The 23,524-nt window shown below is 53.5% G+C and overlaps 3 protein-coding genes across 8 annotated transcripts; 2 read left to right on the top strand and 1 right to left on the bottom strand.

The window, feature by feature from the left end:
- Positions 1–1,403: 1,403 nt before the first annotated feature.
- TCF19 (transcription factor 19) lies at positions 1,404–5,006 on the bottom strand. Its single transcript, XM_045541614.1, has 4 exons — positions 4,827–5,006; positions 3,839–4,397; positions 2,302–2,854; positions 1,404–1,773 (listed from the first exon to the last, which is right to left on the bottom strand). Exons 2-4 carry the CDS (start codon positions 4,074–4,076, stop codon positions 1,533–1,535), a joined length of 1,032 nt encoding a protein of 343 aa, XP_045397570.1. The 5' UTR covers positions 4,077–4,397; positions 4,827–5,006; the 3' UTR covers positions 1,404–1,532.
- Positions 5,007–5,294: 288 nt separating this feature from the next.
- CCHCR1 (coiled-coil alpha-helical rod protein 1) lies at positions 5,295–17,249 on the top strand. 5 transcript variants are annotated; one of them, XM_045541610.1, is made up of 18 exons: positions 5,295–5,396; positions 6,421–6,487; positions 6,564–6,780; positions 8,342–8,645; positions 10,687–10,850; positions 10,958–11,093; positions 11,269–11,379; positions 11,603–11,752; positions 12,287–12,397; positions 12,481–12,587; positions 14,212–14,324; positions 14,508–14,553; positions 14,732–14,874; positions 14,970–15,158; positions 15,251–15,352; positions 16,283–16,434; positions 16,548–16,716; positions 16,964–17,249. In XM_045541610.1, exons 2-18 carry the CDS (start codon positions 6,472–6,474, stop codon positions 17,080–17,082), a joined length of 2,349 nt encoding a protein of 782 aa, XP_045397566.1. In that variant the 5' UTR covers positions 5,295–5,396; positions 6,421–6,471; the 3' UTR covers positions 17,083–17,249. The 5 variants fall into 5 exon arrangements, with proteins under 5 accessions (XP_045397566.1, XP_045397565.1, XP_045397563.1 ...); XM_045541609.1 differs by having other exon boundaries at positions 5,331–5,396; positions 6,355–6,487; XM_045541607.1 differs by lacking the exon at positions 5,295–5,396 and adding an exon at positions 5,512–6,131.
- An 899-nt stretch (positions 17,250–18,148) lies between these two features.
- PSORS1C2 (psoriasis susceptibility 1 candidate 2) lies at positions 18,149–20,796 on the top strand. 2 transcript variants are annotated; one of them, XM_045541605.1, is made up of 3 exons: positions 18,149–19,389; positions 20,062–20,446; positions 20,644–20,796. In XM_045541605.1, exons 1-2 carry the CDS (start codon positions 19,335–19,337, stop codon positions 20,415–20,417), a joined length of 411 nt encoding a protein of 136 aa, XP_045397561.1. In that variant the 5' UTR covers positions 18,149–19,334; the 3' UTR covers positions 20,418–20,446; positions 20,644–20,796. The 2 variants fall into 2 exon arrangements, with proteins under 2 accessions (XP_045397561.1, XP_045397560.1); XM_045541604.1 differs by having other exon boundaries at positions 20,062–20,796.
- Positions 20,797–23,524: the final 2,728 nt, after the last annotated feature.

Below are 23,524 nucleotides of genomic sequence, written 5' to 3'. Positions count from 1 at the left end.
CCAAGGTGCCATTTAAACTGCTTGAGGTCCCACAATGTCAGAGGGAGAGCTGGGATTAGAACAGGTTTCTTTCTAGAGGGCCCTTACAGGCTAGTTCTTGGGAGCCTGTGACAGGGGTCTGAACACCACACTCCTGCCCACAGATAGTCACCATGTACCCCGTGACCCCCTTAAGAGCTGCTTCTTTCCCCACTGTACTCTGGAAGCCCTCAGTGGCTTTATACTAAGAAATCAAGTCTTCAGATACTATTTCTGTTGGCTATCACCCCAATCAGAAACTCCACTTTGTGCTTTCTGGATACCAGGGTCCATTTGGCTTCCACTGAAGGTTTTGGCATACCGTGTCCCTACGTGACTCACCAGATACGCAGATTTTATTCCTGTTTCTGCCACTAGCTCATTAGGGGCCTTTGCTTGGGAGCTGTTTCCTTGATGTGGAAAAAACTTAGTTTGGTAAATCAAGGTAGGAGGGGATAGACCAGGTCAAGATAAGGCTTTCCAAATAAGAACTATAGAGATGATGGTGCTTTGACAATATGGGCTTGGCGTAAGGCTCACAGAAAATCACGTGTACCATACCTGGGTTCTGCATGGACCAGGCCAGCAACTGTTGGAGCTAGTAGACACGGGTTTTCTCTTTCCCTGACGGTACTGGTGAAGCCCCTAAAAGTTGTAAAATCCCTGTGAACTTGACCAAATCCCAGTTACCTTATGTTAATGGCAGTGGATCTGTCTTCCCTTAAACTAGAAATCTTATTTTTTCCTGCCTCTTACCCCCAGCTCGTCCCCATATATTTATACTTTTTCCAGTGAGTAGATTTATATTTCTCTACTCATCTCTCCTCCCCTTCCCCAGAGATTATTTTTTGTTTGGTCTGATCAAGTGAGGCAGTGGGAGGGGAGAAGGAACAAAGGACTTCTCCAGAGATTCTGAATTAGTGCTCCACACGTCGCCAAATGGCATTCTCCCAAGAACTGGGAAGCAAGGAATATCAGACCCACAAGAGTCGTAAATACTCAGGAGTGAATGAAGCTGCTTGTTCTTTACTTGGAAATCGAGGCAAGGTTCTGAAAAGCAGGTCACTATGATATGGTCAGTGGAGGACTGGCCACAGTGCAAAGCTGTTTTAGGTCAGGCCCTAGGTCTTCCCAGAAGGCCTTCGGCAGTGCCATTCAAGCACATTAAGAACTCCCTCTTACATCAGCTGCAGGTATGGCTTCTGCAATTGGTGCGTGCTCTGACCACAGATACTGTGCCCATGGCAACAAGGCCTTACAGCCCATAACAGTGGGCACTTGCAGCTCACTGGCAACTTCCTGGAGGCAGCAATTTCTTTGGCAAGAAACCATCTTCTGTCACCTTGGCTATGTATCCACAGCAATCCGTATCTAAAGCAATCCACCCTTATTCCCTGTAGTCATTCCCTCCTGGGGAGGGAAGGGAAGAAGCGGGAGCGTTTGTGAGGTCCGTTTGCACTCCACTGTCCACCCACAGAATGGAGCTGTGTCCTCTGGGGCCTTGGTGCAAGACGTTAGGTCTGGATGCCCGTGCAGCACCCTGGGCATCGGAAGTCAGCCTCCCTGGCAGCCTGGATGCTGCAGCCAACACAGGCCACATGGAACCAGACGTCACAACCATCACACTGAACCCAGGCCACCGTCTCTTCTTGGGGCAGGCAACAACAAGGAGCTGCGCAGGGCTCCCCGCCCCCACCTGCAGGGGGAGTCATGGGGGTGCTCACTGGGTGCTTCCGAGGACGGCCACGTCGATTTCTGAAAGAAGTGACACAAACATCAGGGTCACTGGGAACCTGTAGAAGGCCTAGACCTTTCCCCTGGATAGCCATAGGAGGAACCTAGATCGACTCACTGGACTAATGTGAGCTTCGAATCTGTCCTTAAAAACATGTAGGGTGGGCCTAGGAACTAGTCCTCAGTTGGCTCCTTGGTCTAGGGGTATGATTCTCCCTTTGGGTGTGAAATTAGTCACTGAAAACCTGTAGTGTGAGCCTGCAAGTTCCCCATCCTGAGGCACCAGAAGATGGGTTAAAGCCATAGGAATGTAAAAGGTAGGAACCTCTGCTGATCTGCCCCCACCCCACCTAACTCATTTCCTCCTATCTACATATTTCTACTCCTGTCAGAGCTAACCCAGGTCTTGCCATTCTAGCATCTATTCTGCCTCTGACCACCTCCCACACCCAAACCTCAAGCAGAGGGTCCTGCTCCCAGCCTGGGGAAATAAAAGGAATCGAAGGGCAGTGAGATAGAGAAGGCTGACTAGTGAGGGCTCTCCCTTACCCACTGGGTGTCAGCGGGGCTTTCTCTACACGGAGTTTCTTCCTGGGCTCCATAAGGACTGGTGGGTGGCTCTCAGGAGCCTCACTCTCATCATCCAGTTCTGCCAACACTCGGTGAACAGATTTCCTCCGATTTCGTGGGGGAGGGGCAGAAGAGGTGGCCCCCACTTCCCCAGGTGGAGTGGGAACAGAGAGGCTCTTTGGCCCACCCCCACTCCGGGAGAAGGTGAGGGGCTGAGGCTGGAGCTTGCTGAGGCTGCCGATGGAGTTGAGGATCAGTGTGGCCTTGGGGGCAGGGGAGAGGGTGCTGAGAGGCCGCTGTGGAGCCCCCTGGGAGGGCAGCATGGGCCGGAAACCCGCCCCAGCTTCTCCCCTAGACCGTGGGATGGTAATGGCAGCAAAGTCTTGAGGTTTGACTCGGACTTGCTGGAACATGAAGTAGAACTCCGAGGGGCTGGTTCCTGGGGGCTCTTCAGGGCCAAAGGTCAGGAGATCCCCATCACTCAACTCCAGCCTGTGACCTCTTGGGAGTCGGACATTATTGACCAAAGTCCCTGTTGATGGTGGGGCACCAGATACAGAAAAGGACAAAAACAGAAATGTCCTGAGTCAGGAGTGGAGAAATCTGACTCTTTGATTTCTGGGGAACATGGGGAAGAACATGACATCCTCATCAAATTCTCCCTCACATTCTGAGCCCCTCATCAGGTAATAGATACCAGGTAATAAGCGTATGGGCCACTGGGGACAAGTTTATTTTTCCTATGCTTTCCTACAAAGGACACCTCCCTGACTCTCCTGAGGTCCAATCCTCAGTCATGCGCACTCTTGTCCAACTCCAACTCAGAACAGTTCAGAATGGTTCAAACCCTAGCTCTACAACCTTACCAGCTATGTGATCCTGGACAAATTTCTTATCCTCTTTGTGCCTCATTTTCCTTGACTGTAAAATGAGGATGATATTAGTGACACCTACATTCAATGCACTTAAAACAGTGCCTGGCTTATAATAGTAAGCACTAAATGAATGTTGGCTACTATAGTCTAATCACACACCCCCAAAGCTGACTCTACCAAGAAGCTTTGCCAGGGGCCAGTGGCAGAACTCAAATGTGAATCCAGGCCTTCTGAGGCTGACTGACTACCCCAAGTCAGGGAGAAAGACACATGCCCAGATCATTAAAACATAATTCAACATATAACTGTCCTAACCCAGGAACAGAGTGCCTCAGCAAAGCTGGAAACTGAATCAAGTCTGAACTTGGCCCCCAATGGCTCCAGAACATCCCCACTGTGACATTTCTCTGATGATGCCCCAGGCCCTGTATGAGCTAAACAGGACCAACAAGGATCAGTCCTGCAGAGAACTGAACTGCACCCTTCCGGTGGGAAGATGGAGGTCTAGACCGTGACCATCTATCATCTAACCTTATGGGGAGTTTAGGAAGCAGGTGGCAAGGTCCTTGTGGAGCCCCGTACTCATTCCAGCCAGGAACTTTTGACTGCCCAGGGGCAAAACTGCGCTGCTCGCTGCTCACCTTGGCTGCTGTGGTCCTCCAGGCTGACCCTCCAGTCATCACCCCGGGGCTCAGCATGCAGCTCGGCGTGGACCCCAGAGATGAAGCCAGGCTCCTGCTGGGGCCGCAGGGCCACATCACACAGGTCAGCCCTGTGGCCCAAGCGATAGGTGCAGCCAGTGCCAGTGGGGGGGTGGAAGGTGTAGAGATCACCGCCTCTGCCGCCCCCTATGCGCAGCAGCTGGAAGCAGGGCAGCATGGGCGGTGCCCCCTCTGCACCACCTCTTCCACTTCAGGCATCTATCACCTTTCCCACTCTTGGGCCATGCATCGTTGGCTTATGTTCTCTTTTCAGTCTGATGCAAACTTGTGCTGTGTGCAATTTCAATTTTGACCACACTACCCGAGCAGTGCAAATTCAGAGTGCAAGCAGCACAGGCGCTCAATGCAAAATTGGTTGTTAACTTGCAACTGAAAAATTCCAGGAAGGTCTTGATGCAGTGCAAAAACAGGAACACGTCCTATAGCATCTCAGCAGAACTGGATCCTCAGGCCGCAAAATGTTCGGGAAACCTCCGATCTGTGCAAGACAACGACACATTAAGCAGCTTCTGAGGAAATAAAAATTGGAGGGGTGTGGGGGGGTCCTGTTATGCAAACATACAACGTACAGTAAGAACGTACCACCTCTGTGTAAGTTGGAGAAGAGCAGCTTCTTCCTGTCAAACTTGCTTACGCAAATAATGCACCCCTCCTGCTCGCCTGCGCCCCCTCTTCTGGCCAATCCTTCACCCATAACTAGTTAGTTTGAACCCCTGAGGGAAATGAATCCACTGTCATGCTCCAAAAGGCAGTACAAACGAGTCCTTATGAACTCCAACAGAGCGGACCTAAACCCCTGCTTCCTGGCCTCTCAGGGTGGGATAAAAACAGAGGAAGGAGCCCCCCGCGATCAGGGAAGGCAGACCCGGCCTTTTCCCTCCCAGCCCCAGGCCAGTTTCGGATCTACCCGCGCGGTGCAGTCTCCGAGTGGTCTCTTCTTCAGGCGGTACCAGGCCGTGCGGCCGCTCCCGGACCTCTCGGGCTCCTCCGCCGGAGCCGGCGCTCCCACAGCTGTTTGACAGCCAAGAAGCCGGGGCCAGGAGGGGCGCGGCCTCGGCGCGCGGGCAGCGCCGACCCCTCCTTCGGAATTTCCGGGTCCCAACTGCGCGCCGAGCGAGCCCGCCCCCGTCCCGTTCCTGATTGGCCAGCTCCTGTGTTTTCCTCCGCGCCATTGGGCAGCGCGCCGGGAGGGCCGCCAATCTCCCGCCTTCTGCTTTTTCTGATTAGTTCACAAGTTTTCCCGGGTTCCCGGAGTGGGGAGGAGCAGCTAAGGCGCGGAGACGCCAGGACCCATTAATTGGACCCGGCTGTAGACGCCACTGCGCCTGCGTGCACCTTTGTTCCTCCTTCCCGGGCGAACTGGGGCTTTAGAGCGGCACGCCAGCCTGCCCGCCGTGCGCAGGCGCGGTCGGGGCGGAGGCCGGGCCCGGAGCGAGGTGTGGGGGCGTGGCCCCGGCGCGGAGGGCTCTTGCGCTGGGTAGGAGGCGTTCGGCAGGAGTCGGTTGGGGGCGGGAAGGGGCTGAGAGGGGGTTCGGGGGGGTTCAAGGGATCCGTAGGGAAGAGAGGGACAGGGGCCGGGTAAAGGGACAGATGAGGTCAGAACAGCCTTAGAGCTCAGGGCCAGCAGGGTGAAGACCCAGGGTATCCGTGGGAGAGGAGACGGGGGAGCGGGGAGCCGGCTAGGGTGCAGGGGGGCGAGCGCAGGCCGTTGGGTTGAGAGATGAGGGTGAGGGCCCAGAATAATTCCTTCAAGAACAAAGCAGATTAGGATGTAGGAAGGGACGGGTTAGGAATCCCAGATCTGGGTAAAAAAATAGATGAATTCGGGTGGGAGGAAGATCTTGAAGAGCCCAAATATGCTTTAGGACTCTAGAAAGAGGAGGTGGGCAACAGGAATGGAAGCCGAGGGGATACTAGAGAGAAACTGAGAGGAAAGCTGCAAAAAAGATTTGGATGAGATGTCAGGAAGCTGGCTTTTCTGCCCGAGATCTAGCCCCACATGTGGCCACATTCATCTGGGTCCAGGCCTTGGGCCAGCACTTTAATAGGGAAGGACCCAGGAGTCATGGCCTGGTGGTGTCGGGATGGGCTTCCCCCAGGGCTTGCTGGGCCGTGGAGAGAACTCCGGAGACTGGGCTCGGGGCCCCTACCTCCTTTCTCACCTCTAGCCAGGAGCAGCAGGGACTATAGAACCTTAAGGAGGAGGGTAAAGGTACTGCCCAGAATCCTAAAAGTATGAGTAAAGCCTAAGAGCTCCCCCTCAGCCTGTCTCTCAGTAAACTCTGTCTACTTCATAGTTATTGCCTGGGTTCTATTAGGAGCTGGACTGGGACAAGCTAGCAATCTTGGGGAATCTCCTACTTCTTTTACGAAAGACGAGCTGAGAGTCAGGTGGACCTGTCTGTAATTTATGGATTATAACTTTGTTATTATAGGGGCTTTCTTTTAGGAAGGTGGCCTGAAAATTGAATTGGAGTATCCTTGTTTCTCCTGTTGTCCAGGGGAACATAGATGGCTGGAGACAGAATCTAGAGCCTTCAAAAAATGTCGAGATGTTTCCACCTTCAGGTCAGTGGGACCAGGCAAGGGGACTGGTGATTGCCACTGTCTGGGAAACTGACGTTCTTTGCTTTTGATTCCTCAGGTTCCATGGGGCTGATTCCCCCCTCCCACTTCCAAGCTCGGCCCCTTTCAACTCTGCCAAGAACTGCTCCCTCCTGGGTCTCAGACATTCCCCTGGTCCAGCCCCCAGCCCATCAAGATATTTCAGAGAGGCGGCGGGACACCCAGAGACCTCAAGTGACCACGAGGGAACGGGATGTTTTTTCTGGTGATAGGCAGGAGCCAGGGTGGAGAGGCAGGTAGGGATCAGTCATCACCGTTTTCTCAGACTTGCTGGCTAGTGACCTTTCTTCACTGAAATAGATTTCTTACCCTATTTCAGCCCTTGGTTCCCTAACTTACTCATTTCTACATAAGCAATTATTGGTACCTATGATGCATAAATAATAAGGCAGTGTGCTAGGTGCTAGAGATGGGGATGATAATAAGACAAGTCCCAACTTAAAACTTATTTATTTATTTATTGAGACAGAGTCTTGCTCTGTTGCCCGGGCTAGACTGCCGTGGCATCAGCCTAGCTCACAGCAACCTCAAACTCCTGGGCTCAAGCCATCCTACTGCCTCAGCCTCCCGAGTAGCTGGGACTACAGGCATGCACCACCATGCCCGGCTAATTTTTTCTATATATATGTTTTTAGTTGGCCAGATCATTTCTTTCTATTTTTAGTAGAGACAGGGTCTCGCTCTTGCTGAGGCTGGTCTCGAACTCCTGACCTCGAGCGATCCACCCGCCTCGGCCTCCCAGAGTGCTAGGATTACAGGCGTGAGCCACCGCGCCCGGCCAAAACTTATTAATTAAGGAATTTAATATCCAAAGGGAGGAAATAGATTGACCAGCAGCCAATCACAAAGCGTAGTAGAAGGCAAAATGAAGACGTACTAACTAGCAGCAGAGACGCAGTACTGTGTTGGTGTGGGTTCATTCTGACGGAGCAGCTGAAGACAGCCTTTACAGAGGATGTGCCATGGGCGCTGGCCATGCTGGCTGTCAGTGTGTTGTCTGTAAAAAGTTGTATTTTTGTTGTTTCCTGTGTGTCTTTTCCCAATTGTACTGGAATGTCATTCTGCCATTTCGCTCCAGAACAGGATTACATCAAAGAGGAACAGCATGATGAAAAAGGGGGAATACTAGGCTGGGTGTCGGGATATAGAGACTCTATTTCTAGTTTGGCTGCCAGCTAGGGGACTTTGGCGGGTCACTTCATTTCCCTAGCTACTTTGAAAAACAATTGGTTGGTACTGGGTCTCAGAGGGAAAGCTGTCTCTCCGGCCTTGTTCTAAGCAGAATTAAACTTTACATGACACGGGTAGAGTGTTCTCCAAAGGTCAGCACTGTGTTATTTATTGATGTACCGTTCTCTCAGACTCCTCATAAAGTATACCTAACCCTCAACAAATGCCTTTAACTGGCACCTGGCCTCGCCATCCTGATACTGGAAGCTCATGCCCTTGAATCAGGATTCAGATGCCTCTGGGTGTTCTTCCAACATTTCCACTTAGAATATGTGGCCTAATGATGTGTACATTTGATGTTTAATGCTTCTGCATGTATATAGCTCTCTAGAGAGATCAGGTTCCATGATCTCAGCTAGGCTTTAATCCTGTGAGCCCAGGCACTGGACCTAGTGTGTGTAGGGTGTGGATGAATGGTGATGATGATGTAAATACAGAGTTCTCTATGCTCCAGCTTCATCCCCCCACCTCCCCACATGGGAACGGAGGGGTCCCCTTTTGCTTCTGTCTCCATTTATGCCCTGGGCATTGGAGACAAGTCTCACGTGTGCCAATCTGTCTTTGAAGATCCCTGGAGCTGGAGGGGTCACAGGCCTTGAGCCAGCAGGCTGAGCTGATCTCTCGGCAGCTGCAAGAGCTGCGGCGGCTGGAGGAGGAGGTCCGGGCCCTGCGGGAGACCTCGCTGCAGCAGAAGATGAGGCTGGAGGCCCAGGCCATGGAACTGGAGGCTCTGGCACGGGCAGAGAAGGCTGGCCGAGCAGAGGCCGAGGGCCTGCGTGCTGCCTTGGCTGGTGCCGAGGTCGTCAGGAAGAACCTGGAAGAAGGGAACAAGCGGGAGCTGGAGGAGGTTCAGAGGCTGCACCAAGAGCAGGTGAATGTGGGGCAGGAGGGACTCAGAGTTGTAACAGGGAGAGCTGGGCAGTAGCTTCCCAGCAAGGAGCAGGTACCGCAGAAGAGACCCCTGTGAGCAGTGGAGCAAGGAGAAAAACGTAAGTGCCTGGAAAGGAGGAGAACTTGGGTGTTTTGATCTTATTCAGATTGCACGTTTTTCCCAGGACTCAGGCGACTTCCCACCACTTGAAGCCCTCTTTCCCCTCCCAGTAGGAGGTGGTGTGCCTCCCTGCTTTACTCCAGGTACCCAGCTCACCTGGGGGCATTGTGGGGTGCCATGGGGGACAGGAGAAGGGAGAGTATTCAGTCCACAAACTCAGTGCTTACTCTTTGCCATCTCTGAAACTCAGTGACCAAATTAGCCTGAGTCCCTGCCCTCATGGATGGAGCTGACAGCTTCGTAGAGGACACACGTCCACATTTAATTTAATCATAATTAATTAATTGCAATTGGGAGAAGTGCCTTGAAGAAGAAGGACAAGGGAATCCAAACTTAGTCTGGGGTTTAGGGAAGGCCACCCTAACCAATTAACATGTCAAGGAATGAAACCATAAAGGTACTGGAAGGAAACGTGGGTGAATTCCTTTATATCCTTGAGTGGGGAAGGCCTTTGTACCTGTGAGTCAAAGTCCAGAAGCCATAAAAAAAAAAGATACATTGACTTTGTAAAATTAACATTAGGAATGACAAAAAAAAGTTAACACGTGATAAACTAGAGAAGAATATTTATAGCTCGTATCACAGGAAAAGGCTAACAACCCTAGTATGTAATATGTGCCTAGAAATTGGTAAGGGCAAGACCAGCAATCCAATCAGAAAATGGACAAGGGACAATTCAGAGAAAGATATAAATGACTTTCAGATTCATGAACGAAGCTTCGAGATAGGCAGCTGGCATCTGTGCTGGATAGGCGCTGGCTGGCGAAGAGGCGCTCGGGCGGCGCTGGGAGCTGGTGGATGCTCAGCAGGGCGGCAGGGGGAGGCGAGGGATGGGAGGCCGGGGGGCCGCAGCGCAGGCATGAGGGGCGCCGTGTGCTGCCGAGCTCGGGACTCAGGGTGCCAGGCCTCTGGCTAGGTTAGAACTTGACACTTCCCCTTAGGAGCACTGAGCAACCACGGAAAGGCTTAAGTAGGGAAATCATGTGATCAGGTTTGGATTTGGTGACTAAAAAGACCAGTTCTGTGATTTATATCTGCCCCCAAATCACTTTACTGCTGTGTGGAGACAGGGCTAAGGAGGGGCAGACTGGGAGGCAGGGTGGCCACTTTGCCCTCCTTCCCCATCTGTCCCCTGACTCTTGGTGACTCTGATACCCTTGTGACCATCTGAGGTGCGGTGAGCAAAAGAAGATTCCTCCCTTCCTAGAGCTTTATTCCCAACGGGGCGTGAGGGATGGTGAATGCACATGTAGGCAAGATGCTGTCCGATGCTACGTGCCCGGAGGGACGTCAACAGAAGTAGGGCACAGTGTGGGGAATTAGAAGGCCCAGTGAGGCCTCCCTGAGGAGGGGCCGTCGTTCAGGGTCTGGGGAGCCAGGAGGAGGCATCTGGTTCTTGGTCGAGTCCCTGTGGTTGGAGCCGGGGAGCAGTGGGAGAGCCATGGAGGGTGAGCTCCGGCAGTGCGCAGAGGCCCGGTCACCTGGCCCCCTGGCGCGGGGAGATGTCCAGGTCTTGTTCTGAAAGCTGCGGGAAGCCACTGAAGGTTTTTGAAGACTAGTTAGGAGATGGTTGCTGTTGTCCAGGCAGGAGAGGAGTGTGGCTTACCTTAGGCTGGTGGCAGTGGAGATGGAGAGACAGAGAGAGGTGAAGATATGTTTTGGGGGAGGACTGATGGGAACTGCTGATGGGTTGGGGGGTGACTGGGGAGAGTGAGGTGTCAGGGACTATCTCTGTTTGCCATGTACTGGGTGATTGGTAGGGTCATTCCGGAGTGAAGGGACAAGGCCAGGGCGGGGGATAGGGGAGGTTGGAAGGCCCGTGTGGGGGCTGGCCCTGCTGAGCCCTCTCCCCTCTCCACAGCTGTCCTCCTTGACACAGGCTCACCAGGAGGCTCTTTCCAGTTTGACCAACAAGGCCAAGGGCTTGGAGACGTCTCTGAGTGATCTAGAAGCCAGGCAGGCAGGGGAAGCCAAGGAGCTGGCCGTGGCCCAGGGGGAGGCCGAGCAGCTGCGGAAGCATCTAAGGTGGGTGGCTGGGGATAGACACCAAAGGGGGTGGTCCAGAAGTTGGGGGTGTGGTGGGTCTCCAGTGTACCCCACCAATAGCTGCCCTGTCCCCACCCCAACCCTAGCAAGACCCAAGAAGACTTGGAGGCACAGGTGACCCTGGTTGAGAATCTAAGAAAATATGTGGGAGAACAAGTTCCTCCCGAGGTCCGCAGCCAGGCATGGGAACCAGAGCGACAGGAGCTTCTGGAGACCGTGCAGGTGAGAGTGCAGGGTGCATCTTCGTGGGGGCCAGGAGTGGGATGTGTGGCTCAGGGTCAGGTTGTGGGATGGGGTGGCCCTGCAGGGGAGTGTGGAGCACAGTCCCCACGAGGGAAGGCAGTGCCTGGGCCAGGCCTGAGGCCCTACAGAGGGGCTGCTCTCCCCCCGCCCGCAGCACTTGCAGGAGGACCGGGACGGCCTGCACGCCACTGCCGAGCTGCTGCAGGTGCGGGTGCAGAGCCTCACGCACATCCTGGCCCTGCAGGAGGAGGAGCTGACCAGGAGGGTAGGGCCCTCCCCCAGACCCCCTCCCTCTCCGCTGCACCCCACACCTGCTGTCCCTAGCCTCCCTCCCTGTGGGCAGGAGAGGTCAGTGTGCCCCAGAACCCGTCTGAACTCTTCTTGCTGTTTCTCCTTCGCTCGGGCAAGACAGAGAAGAAACAAAGATGCCGCCTCCTTCCTCTACTTCCCCAGGAACCCACGCTTTCCTCCCCTTCCTCCACCCTCAGGTTCAACCTTCAGATTCCCCGAAGCCCGAGTTTACCAGGAAGTGCCAGTCCCTGCTGAAGCGCTGGCGGGAGAAGGTGTTTGCCCTCATGGTGCAGCTCAAGGCCCAGGAGCTGGAGCACAGGGACTCTGTTAAGCAGCTGAAGGGACAGGTCGCTGCACTCTCTTTTCCCCTACATTCCCCCAGCTCCTTGCTCCTTCCATACGGATGGTACCGTTCAGCAAATACTGTTGAGTGGTTACCACATGGTGCACACGCAGCCATGAACAAACAGACAAGTCCCTGCTCTCATGCAGTTTGTATTCTAGAGCTGAGACGCGGAAGCAGCAAGTAAACAGAATGCCAAATGATTATATAAAGAAAAATTGTGACAGAGACTGAGGGTGGGTCACCCTCAGGATGGTTGGGGACAGCCTCTGTGAGGAGGTGACAGCATCTGAGTGTGGGCGGCCTGGTCTGAGCTGCTGGGTCCTGTGGGTGGGTCAGGGGGAGGTTCCTCAAGGTGTGGGTACGGGGAAAGTGCTTCTGGAAGGAACACTGGATCCAGACTCCATTCTCAGGAACCTAAGCTTCTGTCTCCCTGCGTGGCATTCTTGCAGAGACCTCTGCACCTGCCCTGTCACTCCCAGTGTCCCCTCAGCTTTCAGCTCTGGAGAGCCCTACCCAGCTCCCTCTCCTCCCCCAGATGGCAGAGCTCCAGGAACAAGTGACAGCCCAGAGCCAGGAGCAGGCCATCCTGCAGCGCTCCCTGCAGGACAAAGCTACGGAGGTGGAGGTGGAGCGGATAGGTGCCAAGGTCGGTGTCTGAGCCAGGCAGGGACTCAGGGAGGACGGCTGGTCCCCAGGGAGGGACCCTGTCTTTCACCACATCCTCCCCAGGCCCTGCAGGTGGAGCTGAGCCGTGCTCAGGAGGCCAGGCACCGCTGGCAGCAGCAGACAGCTGTGGCTGAGGAGCAGCTAAGGCTTGTGGCCGGTGCTGTCAGCAGGTATCTGGGGTGCAGGGGTGAGGGAAGTAGTATTTCTGCCTTCCCGGTTTCCTGGGCACCTTGGAGTTAAAGAATTAGGAGTGGCCAGGCATGGTGGCTCACACCTGTAATCCCGGCACTTTCGGAGGCTGAGGCAGGAGGATCACTTGAGCCCCAGAGTTCAAGACCAGCCTGTCCCGCTACATTTGCGCTGTGGTCGCTTGTTAGGAATTCCCGCTGCATGTTGGGCTGGAGGTGAGGCCGTGCTTCCTCCCACAGTGTGGTCTAGTAACAGCTTGAGCTAAATTGAGCACCTGGGAGAGTCTTCACCTTCAGAATTGCTCAAGGATGGGGCTGTGGATACTTGATCTTCCTTTCTTTTTCTCTCAAAATTTACAGGCATGCCCCGTTTACTTGGAAAAAAATTTAGTCTATTTATTTGAAGTTATATGCTTACTTGCTTACTAGATATTCCATCCAAAATGTCAGTTTGCGTCTAAATCAATTGCCAGCCTGTGCCTCTCATACCAGCTTCCCAGTTGTGTCATCACTGACAAATGTTATGTGACCTCTAGAAAGACCTCTAAGGAAAGGTCAGTTTCTTTGTGCTGGTGATGACCTCGCCCCGGCCTTGGACGCTGAGGTGCCCGAGGCAGGTTGTCCGTGTAGAGCTCTCAGCACGGTGGCTGGCCTCTAGTTCGTGTCCTGTAATGTTTATGGATACCATGAGGCTTTTCTTGATGGGTCAGATAACAATTGTTGGTTTAGCAAAATTATAATGCAGGATGAGTCTTTGCCCACTACTTCCTTCTCTTGGATTGGTACCTTGGAAACACTGAGCTGCTAAAAATTATGAAAAATTTCTAACACACATGGAATTAGACTAGTCGTGGTGCCCCACCTCCCAGATTCGGTCCATTGCACGTGCCTCGTACCTGCAGGAGAACAGAGATATGTTGTGGACAGGGTTTTACTTTGGTCCTAGGAGACCACAGAAATGCTTCTTGCCAGCGAGTCTTTGCCAGAAGTCCTCCAGACTTAAAACAGTCCAAACTCGGGTTGATGCCAGGTTTGTTAGATAATCCCTGGTGACTTGGAGACTTATCAGAAAGTGGCCACAGTAGGTGTTGGAAGCACCTACTAAAACAGTTTCCAGGTCAAAGTGATCTTTGCTGTGTTGCTGGGGTTCCAACTGCCAGCCTCTGTCCTCACTTGCTTTTCCGTCGGTACAGCCCTGGACTCCCCTGAGGAAGTCCCAGCTGTGCCCCTAGACACTCCCTTGGCCTCCTCCCTGGGCCTGTTTGAGCTTCTCAGTCTTCGTGAGTCGTGTTGGTCCTGCTTCTGGCACAGCCAGCTGATAAAGCACACGGACCTGCCCTCATTGTACCGGAGAATCTGTGCTCCTGTGCTTGTTGGACAGGATAACTTTGATGCACTAGTGAACAAAACACAGGTTATGCCAGATAAGGTTCACAGGTTGCTTGGAAAAGTACACAGTTATTTAATGCATTCTTGGGGCAAGGGCCCCTTAGAAAATTCCTTGCTTGTGTGACAGTACAGGATAGAGGGGTTGTCTGTACAAGGCACAGCAAGTCCTTTGGAGATGGGGGGAGGGTGGCGGGTCAGTGTCCTGTGCCCTCTTCAGCTCTCAGATCTGGGTCCAAAGCACCGTGGCTAAGATGGAACAGGCTGCAGCCCGGCTCCCCAGCCTCAGCAACCGACTCAGCTATGCCGTCCGCAAGGTCCACACCATTCAGGGTGGGTAGGGCAGCCTGCCCCCACCCCGCCAGCATCTGACCCTCTTCCTGGCCCCGCTCGCTCTGATCCCACGTCCATCTACCGTCCTTGTCTCAGCAGTCCTTGCATCTCTTCCCCCTTTCCCCCGTGTCCCCTTCACCCTTGCAAACTCGTCTCTGTTGCTGTCTGCCTTTTCCTTCCCAGGCCTGATGGCTCGAAAGCTCGCCCTTGCTCAGCTGCGCCAGGAGAGGTGAAGTGTGGGCACTTTGGGCACTTCGAGGTGGATAGGGTGGTATGTGGGGGTGGGGGTGGGAGCCTAGGGTGTTGGCTGCTGGGACCCAAAACCATGAGGACTGAGGGGGGATGGAGGATTAGGGGTCAGTCAGCTGGGTGCTCTCCCCTGACTCTGCTTCTCTCCCCTGTCCCAGCTGTCCCCCACGCCCACCCCCACCAGTCACAGACCTGAGCGTTGAGTTGCAGCAGCTGCGGGAGGAAAGGAACCGCCTGGATGCAGAACTGCAGCTGAGTGCCCACCTTATCCAGCAGGAGGTGGGCCGGGCCCGGGAGCAAGGTACACCTGCTCCTGGAGTCTGGCGGGATGGAGAGGAGGGAAGGCCTGGGGTCTAGGGTGCGTGGAGAGGCCTGAGCCAGTGCCACCCCTCCCAGGGGAGGCGGAGCGGCAGCAGCTGAGCAAGGTGGCCCAGCAGCTGGAGCAGGAGCTGCAGCAGACCCAGGAGTCCCTGGCCAGCGTGGGGCTGCAGCTGGAAACGGCTCGCCGGGGACAGCGGGAGAGCACGGAGGAGGCTGCCAGCCTCCGGCAGGAGCTGACCCAGCAGCAGGAGCTCTATGGGCAAGGTGTGGGGCAAAGGGGGGCTTCCCGTGGCGGGAGGGGTGGGAACCGTGAACCGAGGCTCCTCCTGACCTCCCCGTCTGTACCTTCACCCCAGCTCTGCAAGAGAAGGTGGCTGAAGTGGAAACTCGGCTGCGGGAGCAGCTGTCGGACACAGAGGGGAGACTGAACGAGGCTCGCAGGGAGCACGCGAAGGCCGGTGAGAGTTGCCAGGGCAGACGTGCCTTCCGGGAAGACGGAAGTGCTGACAAGTAGCTTGTTGTTTCCCCCTCAAACTTTTTAAAAGCTTTTTACTGAAGTATGCAAGTAGTGAAGATATCGAGGAATAGCGCAGATGAATTCTCACTTGGAGAGCCGTGTAGCCAGCACACTCCAGAGCCCCCCGACCCACCCCAGTCACTACCCCTCCACGGAGGCCACCAGCTTCCAGACGTCTAACGCCAGCAATTACCCTCCCCAGCAGAAATTTCGAACACCTAGACAAGTTAAAAGAATCATGTAATGGGCCGGGCGCGGTGGCTCATGCCTGGAATCCTAGCACTCTGGGAGGCTGAGGCAGTTGGATCGCTTGAGCCCAGGAGTTTGAGGTTGCTGTGAGCTATGATGACACCACTGTACTCCACCCAAGGTGACAGAGTGAGAATCTGTCTCAAAAAAAAAAATCACGTAATGAATATTCATATGTCTTCTCTAACTCAGCACAGCAGGTAACACTTGCCACACTTGATCCCTTATCCCTGTGCACATTTACATAGCTTTTGGAACCATTTGAAGTCAGTTGCAGACGTGGTTGCTCAGCGGCATCTCCCACAAATAGGAAAGTCTCCTATAGAGCTGTGATGCCATTGTCATACTTCAAGAAAATGAACACTGGTTGCACAAAATCTAGTATCCAGTCCATATTCAGATTTCCCCTAGGGATCTCTGGGGTGGTTTGGGGATGGGGAAGGCACTTTGGGTTCACAGATTCCCAGGGCCCTAGAGCAGCAGCCCAGCCCTCTCATGGCACGGAAGAGACGGGAGGTCCGCAGAGCTGCTGGTGCAGGCTCCCTGCCCCCTTGCTGCAGAGGGCCTGGCTGCCTCTGGGCTGACTCACACTTGTCCGCTCTGTGCCCCGGTTTCTCTGTAGTGGTCTCCCTGCGCCAGATCCAGCGCAAAGCCACCCGGGAAAAGGAGCGGAACCAGGAGCTCAGGCGTCTGCAAGAGGAGGCTCGGAAGGAGGAGGCGCAGCGACTGACCCGGCGCATGCAGGAGCTGGAGAGGGACAAGAACCTCATGCTGGTAGGGGGGCAGTAGAGACCAGGGCCCAGGTTGGGCTGGCTGGGGGTAGAAGTGTGGAAGGAGGACAGGGAGGCCCTGCCGGGGCTAGGTAGCATTTAACCTCTCCTTCCCAGGCCACCTTGCAGCAGGAGGGTCTCCTCTCCCATTACAAGCAGCAGCGACTGCTGGCAGTCCTTCCTTCCCTGCTGCGTGAGGAGAAGGCTGTGGGATCCGGCCCCAGGCCTCCGGCTTCAGCGCCTGTGCCTCCAGCAGCAGCACAGCCCACCAGGGAATCCATAAAAGGTAACAGGCTGAGCACAAAGGTACAGATGGGGGCCCTTCAGGAATCTCTCCTTCAGGCACTCTTGCATGCGTGAGCCTTGTTCTCTGTGACCCTTGGAGGCTCTTAGCCTCTTTTATTCACACCCACCTTGGACCAAAGAACCTCCCCCCTAACCCTCATATCTTGCGCCAGCCCTGTTCCCTCTGCACAGTAACCGCAAGAGCCCTCTCTTGTCTGGTGCCCGTCCTGTGCTGTCTTCCTCCCCAGGGTCCCTCTCTGTCCTGCTTGACGACCTGCAGGGCCTGAGTGAGGCCATTTCCAAAGAGGAAGCTGTTTGTGAAGGAGACAACCAGAACTCTCCAGCTCCAGTCCCACGACAACGCTGAGCAGCAGAGCAGCAGAGGGCTAGAGGGAAAGCCAGCTGGGGGGCTGGAGGATCCTGGAGAAGAGGGGCAGGGCCCAGCCCCTTCCTCACCCGGCGGGTGGCGCTGGAAACACGAGCTACCACCGAGTCTGAATCCTCCTGCACTAAATAAAGATGACTACAGTAGGAGCCGCTGGAAATGTTCTCTCTGGGAACGTGTGGGAATTCTTCCTGCACCCTCCTCTCCTCCTGGAGATGTGAGAAGTGATCCTACACATCACTCTTTCTCTAGATGGTACCTTTTCCAAAACCCCTTTCCTAAGCTGCTTTGAAAGTTTTTTGAGAAACTCCTATTTTTCTTTATTCTCAACTTTTGTTTTAAAACTCTTTTCCTCTGGAAGATGATAAATGCCAGGAGTGGGGAAGATAAAGCGCTCACTGATTCAATAGGAATGTCAGATCCAGGCACTGCACTAGCTCCGGGCACGGCGGGGCTGGGCGGGCCCTCGGTGCTGAGGCTCCAGCAGGAGAGCCCTGCCTAGACAGGACCTAAATGGACAGACAGTAAGTGCTGGGGAGAGAGAGTACAATACAATGATATGATAGAGACTGACTCTGGACTCTTAAAAAAAAAAAGCCCTAAGAGTATTTTTTTTGTTGTTTTTTTTGGACATAGAGTTTCCCTGCCCTGTCACCCTGGCTAGAGTGCAGTGGCATCAGCATAGCTCACTGCAACCTCAAACTCCTGGGCTCAAATGATCCATCTCGGCCTCCCAAGTAGCTGAGACTGCAGGTGTGCACCACCACACCTGGCTAATTTTTCTATTTTTTTGTAGAGACTTGGGGCTGGGGGCAGTGTCTCGCTCATGCTCAGGCTGGTCTCGAACTCCTGAGCTCGAGCAATCCTCCCGACTTGGCCTCTCACAGTGCTAGGATTACAGGTGTAGAGCTACTTTTTTTATCAGAGAAAAAGTGACATAATTCGATGTACATTTTAAAGAGATCCTTTGGGAGTGGGGGAGGGGTTTGGGTGTGGGGGAGGGGTGAAGAGTGGGAGCAGGGAGGCCAATTAGAAGGGTGGGGGAGGCTGGAGGAGAGATGGTGGCTCAGGACCGGTGGGCTGGCTTTGGATGCGGGGTGAACAGGGCTTGCAGGTGGATGGAGGAATGAAGGTTTCAAAATGAGGTGAGCCCTGAGGGGACAGTGGTGTCCTCTGCTGCAGGGGGAGCAGCCAGGCGGGGAGCAGCCTGGGGAGGAGTCAAGTTTTGTTTTAGACACATTCCTTCTGAGAGGTCTGTGGACCTCTAGACAGAGAGGTCCTGGAGGGAGAAGTTCTAGGGGGCCCTCTGACTGAGACAAGGGAGCTGAGACCTCGAGGAAGAGGGGAGGGAGCAGGTGGGCACGAGACAGCTGGAGCCAAGCACCAAGGCACTGGGCCAGGGGGCAGAGAGGAGGACTCCTGAGGGAGGAGGAAGGGGCTGAGCTTGGAGGAGAGGCAGCTGGGTGGGACTGATGTAACCAGCTCTGGGTGGGGAGAGGGAACGGGGAGATTCTCTCATCTTCTTCCTCTTCCTCTTCTGTAGTCACCCAGGTGGCTCCTGGGAGGAATTCCTCAGATGTCACTGCTGGGGAGGGCCCTGCATGCCTGAAGAAGGCACTTGCTGGAGAGCCGCATGCCTGGGTCCTGGGGGAACAGGAAGTGCCAGGGAAAGGAGGAAGCTCCGAGGTGGAGCCGTCCACGTGTGGGTGGGTGGGGAGGCTGGGGTACCAGCTGCCACTGTCCCAGCTGCATCCCAGGTTTGACAGGCACTCCCCCCACACCCGGGCGTCCTGCCTCCTGGCCCCTGCAATTATGGTGCTTCCCCACGCTGGTTTGCTCCCATTCTTTGGCTTCCAGTAGCTGCAAGGGATGAAAGGTGGCCATCTCTATCATTATGGAGCGGCCAGCTGGGTATTGATTGCTGCAGGGTGTACATGGGGGGGCTGTGAAACAAAAGTAGGGTGACCCAGGGTCTGTTCCACGGTAGGGAGAGCCAAGCAGCTGGGTCCTGGGCTGGGGGACTAAAATGAGGGACGCCTCATCAGAGGTTACAAATTAGCCTTGGCCTTCCAAACGGGTTTGACCAGTTCAGTTCTGATGGGATTCCGTGTGTCACTGGGCCAGCCCCTCCCCAGAGACTGGCCTCCTCCCCTCCGTCCTCCCCTATAAAGCCTCTTGGGGTTCCCAGGCACCCAGACGCAGCCCACCCTGGCTTTGGGGGCCAGGAGACAGCCATGATGCTCAACTGGAAGCTACTGGGGATCCTGGTCCTTTGCCTGTGTGCCGGAGGTGAGCCGGGAACAGAGGCCAGGAGTGCAATTTGGGTGATGCGGGGTGGTCGCGAGGAGTGAGGGTGACCGCTAAGAAGGAAGGGGGAGAACTGGACCCATGGGGTCAGGGAGATCTGGGAATTCGCATTAGGGGAAGAGTTAAGGGGATGCAGGAAGGTGCATTTAGGGTCAGAATAAACGTTTTGCTGGTTCGGGTGTAGCTGCATGTGGCGATTTAAGTCAGGATCCAGGTGTATGGGGCAACTATTCATCGGAGCCAGGACCTGTGTTAAGGCGGGTGGGGTCACTGTAGAGGTGGGGTCTGGGTCCCAATGGGACCAAGGTGTAGGCCCCTTTGGGATGCAGGCTGGCCTGGGGGTCATGCCACTGAGGTGGCCTGACCGGAGTTGGATGGAGCTTATTTGTGGAGGTCTTGTCAGTCTAAAGTCAGTCAAATTAATGGTTCAGATTAGTGGTGGTGGTGGGAGTCATGTCGTTTTAAGATCATTTCAGTATTTGTAAATGTATAGAGAGCTCTTTGAGAGGCTTTTGAGGTCTGTTTGTGGGATCAGCTCAGGCTGTGTCCATCCCAGAGAGGCTCTGCCTCCTGGGTCTGCAGCTGGGCTGGGCTGGGCTGGGAAGGGAGGTCTGGCCCTGCCCACCTCTTACCGTTCTCCTTCCTCCTCTACAGGCATCTCAGCCAGTGGGGACCACCCGTCTCCCAAACCCACAGAGGCCCGAGAGGAGGAGGGTTCCTCCACATTTCCTCAGGGCCCTCCAGTCCCTGGGGACCCCTGGCCAGGGGCACCCCCTCTCTTTAAGGACCCTCCACCTCCAGGCCCCAATCATCCTTGGAGAGACCTGCCTGAAACGGGAGTCTGGCCCCCTGAGCCCCCTAGAACTGATCCTCCTCAACCTCCCCAGCCTGATGACCCCTGGCCAGCAGGACCCCAGCCCCCAGAAAACCCCTGGCCCCCTGCCCCTGAGGTGGACCACAGATCTCAGGAGGAGCCAGACCTTGACCCACCCCGGGAAGAGCACAGATAACAGGAGGTCCAGAGCTGCCCCTCTCCCAGGTGTGTGCAGGCAGAGTGCACCCAAGCTCATCTCCACCCTCTGATTCCCTGTAAATCTCCCCAATTTAGCCTACCTCCTTAAGTCCCTTCTTCATTCCCTCAACTTTATTCTGAACTCAGAAAGTGTGGTCAATATTTTCTGTCTCCTCCTGAGATCTGTGTGTGGCCTTCACATTTCTCCTGTTTTTCTCTGACAGCCTAAATACACTCCTACCTCATGTCCTGTCCTCACCCCGTCCCACTTCCTCTGCCCCCGCCGGGGACGCTGGGGCAGGGCTACCAGCGTTGTGTTCTCTGCTGCCACCTGGCGGCCGACGACTGGGAACTATCGGTAGACAATGATGGTGCTTCCATGAAATAGAAAAATAAAAACCATGTTTTCTTAATTCTGACTCTAGGCAGCTTCTTTACTAATGATTAGGTTTTTGAATGTTCAGATGCCCTCCTCACAGTCCTAATCTTGCAGAGATCTGGAAGGAATTTGAGTTCCTAGATTGCCCGGAGGGTTGGATATAAGGACAGTCAGGCCCACATCCCTACTTTTCTGGGACCCTTGTATCAAAGAATGGGAAAACAAGTTAAGTCTCTGTTTAATGACTTATGATTTGGATACCACTAGTGGTACATGCAAATTTTCCCAGAGGTATGTGGGCAGATCAATTTCCAGATGTATAAATGTCCCTTCCTAAATGAATCTCTTGCCCACCCTGAGCTTGACCAGGGTGCCCTTCCTGGAGAGGCCAAACAAAGGTCAAAGGAAAACAAATAAACCCTTTCCATCTCATTAAGAGATGCATTTTCAGTAAAAGTTTACTTTTTATGTTTAAATATTGTCAGTATTTATAGTTTTGACTAATTGTAATAATTGCAATATAAACCTAGAACAGAATAACTTTTTAACACTTTTTTTTTTTTGAGACAGAGTCTCGCTCTGTCCCATGGGGTAGAGTGCAATAGCATCATCATAGCTCCCAGCAACCTCAAACTCTTGGGCTCAAGCTGTCCTGCTTCAGCCTCCCGAGCAGCTGGGACTACAGGTGTGCACCACCACACCCAGCTAATTTCTCTATTTTTTGCAGAGACGGGATCTCACTCTTGCTCAAGCTGGTCTTGAACTCCTGAGCTCAAGTGATCCTCCCATCTCAGCCTCCCAGAGTGGTAGGATTACAGGCGTGAGCCAGCACGCCCAGCCTTATTTTTAACACTTTCATGGGAAATAAATTTCAATCTATATACATATTTTTGTTACAGAGACATACAATAACAGACTTTCCAAAAAGATGTACAATAAAATACAGAAAAGAGATATACAATGAAAAAATTGTTTCATTAAGATAAAATCCTATAGGGAAAGTGGAATGAAAAAAGGAACTAAAAAGAAAAAGGAACAAGGTAAAATTTCTGACTGGTTAAAGGGCTTGTTCACGTATTTCTTAAAACGGTGTTAACAGATACGAAAGTGCTATGGTGTTATATTCCATTTGCTACACTTATAAGAGTAATGCACAGTCTCTGACAGACTCAGCATAAAAAATAAAATTTTAAAAATGTGATGTGGGCTGGGCGTGGTGGTTCACGCCTATAATCCTAGCACTCTGGGAGGCTGAGGTGGGTGGATCACTCGAGGTCAGAAGTTTGAGACCAGCCTGAGCAAGAGCTGTCTCTACTAAAAATAGAAAGAAATTATCTGGCCAACTAAAAATATACATAGAAAAAAAAAATTAGCCAGGCATGGTGGCGCATGCCTGTAGTCCCAGCTACTCGGGAGGCTGAAGCAGGAGGATTGCTTAAGCCCAGAAGTTTGAGGTTGCTGTGAGCTAGGCTGATGCTACTGCACTCTAGCCCGGGCAACAGAGCGAGACTCTGTCTCAAAAAAAAAAAAAAAAAAAAAAAAATGTGATGTGATATTTAATAAATATTTACAATTCACTGGAAAGCATACCCTTTGCAATACTATTTAAATGATTACAAATGTTAGATGTTGACTTAATGTGCAAGGGGCATAGTTTTTCAAAATCTTTTAGGGGAGCAGTCAAATGCAAAGGGCAGGAGCCCAGACATCCCCATGGCCTAGTGTCAGTCAAGTGGGTTTGAAGAGTGGCTAAAAGAAATTGAGGGTGCATAACCTTAAAAATCATCTCTAGGGACCCAGTTTGCTTAAGTGGTAACTCCCTTGAAACCTCATGTGGCCAGGGCAGGGCAATGTAATCTCAGGGCTTTGGAGGAGGGAGGATTGCTTGAGCCCAGGAATTCAAGGCTACAGTGAGCTATGATCCATGCCTGGGTGACAGAAGAAATCCTGTCTCATAAAAAACAAACAAACAAAATAAAAACCCTACACGTGGCACAGATGAAACAAAACTAAGCTTAGGGTTTAGGAATAATCTTACAATCCATAAGAATTGTAGGGGTGAGCCTAGTAGAATTTAATAGGCCCCAAAGTAGACAGGATTCACTCATTCATTCATTTTATGCTTTTAATATGTCCACCGATGCCGGGTGCCATGAGAGAATATAAACATATAAACAATAAAAATATGCAGTTTCCACTTGCAGGAAGCTTAAAATTCATCTGGGAGAGCCAGGATTTTTAGGTACGGTTAAATAACATCGCAGACAGTAAGAATACATATAACTGCATAATTGCATGAGTAAGCACCAAAGTAGTAGCCTTAGCAGTAAACGCCGTGAGTTCAGAAGAGTCACGGTGAGTTGGAATGGTCAAGGGAGGCTTCCAGGAGGAGGACCCAGAGCAGGACCTGGAGGGGAGGGCCAGCCGCGTGGCTGGAGGGTGGGGGACAGTCCGGAAGCCGCCTGTGGGGGTGGCGTGGGGGGCAGCGGACGGACCACCTCCCCAGCTGCCCTCGCGCCTGTGTGCTCCAGGCTGTGGCAGGCCTCTGCCTTCGTGGGCACTGTTTCCTACGTCCGGAATGGCCTTCCTCTCCCAGACGGCTTGTGTGTCTCCTCAGGGACAACTCCGTGGGACCACTGCCCACCCGGGTCATCCCAACAGCGACGATGTATCGATTCATGCCTCTTCTGCTCCCAGGCCTCCAGCCTCTCGTGGGCAGAGACTGT

The sequence above is a fragment of the Lemur catta genome, chromosome 2, assembly GCF_020740605.2.
Source record: "Lemur catta isolate mLemCat1 chromosome 2, mLemCat1.pri, whole genome shotgun sequence".
Taxonomy (NCBI): domain Eukaryota; kingdom Metazoa; phylum Chordata; class Mammalia; order Primates; family Lemuridae; genus Lemur; species Lemur catta.
This window is presented reverse-complemented; position numbering and strand designations above follow the sequence as displayed.

Excerpts from the sequence above, each read along its gene's own strand:
- PSORS1C2 (XM_045541605.1), top strand. The coding sequence starts at position 19,335 with ATGATGCTCAACTGGAAGCTACTGGGGATCCTGGTCCTTTGCCTGTGT. Across the intron at positions 19,390-20,061 it reads CCTTTGCCTGTGTGCCGGAG|GCATCTCAGCCAGTGGGGAC; the intron begins GTGAGCCGGGAA and ends CCTCCTCTACAG.
- TCF19 (XM_045541614.1), bottom strand. The coding sequence starts at position 4,076 with ATGCTGCCCTGCTTCCAGCTGCTGCGCATAGGGGGCGGCAGAGGCGGT. Across the intron at positions 2,855-3,838 it reads GGAGGACCACAGCAGCCAAG|GGACTTTGGTCAATAATGTC; the intron begins GTGAGCAGCGAG and ends CACCATCAACAG. Across the intron at positions 1,774-2,301 it reads GCCCCGCTGACACCCAGTGG|AAATCGACGTGGCCGTCCTC; the intron begins GTAAGGGAGAGC and ends CACTTCTTTCAG.
- CCHCR1 (XM_045541607.1), top strand. The coding sequence starts at position 5,919 with ATGTGGCCACATTCATCTGGGTCCAGGCCTTGGGCCAGCACTTTAATA. Across the intron at positions 16,435-16,547 it reads GGGACAAGAACCTCATGCTG|GCCACCTTGCAGCAGGAGGG; the intron begins GTAGGGGGGCAG and ends TCTCCTTCCCAG. Across the intron at positions 16,717-16,963 it reads CACCAGGGAATCCATAAAAG|GGTCCCTCTCTGTCCTGCTT; the intron begins GTAACAGGCTGA and ends CTTCCTCCCCAG.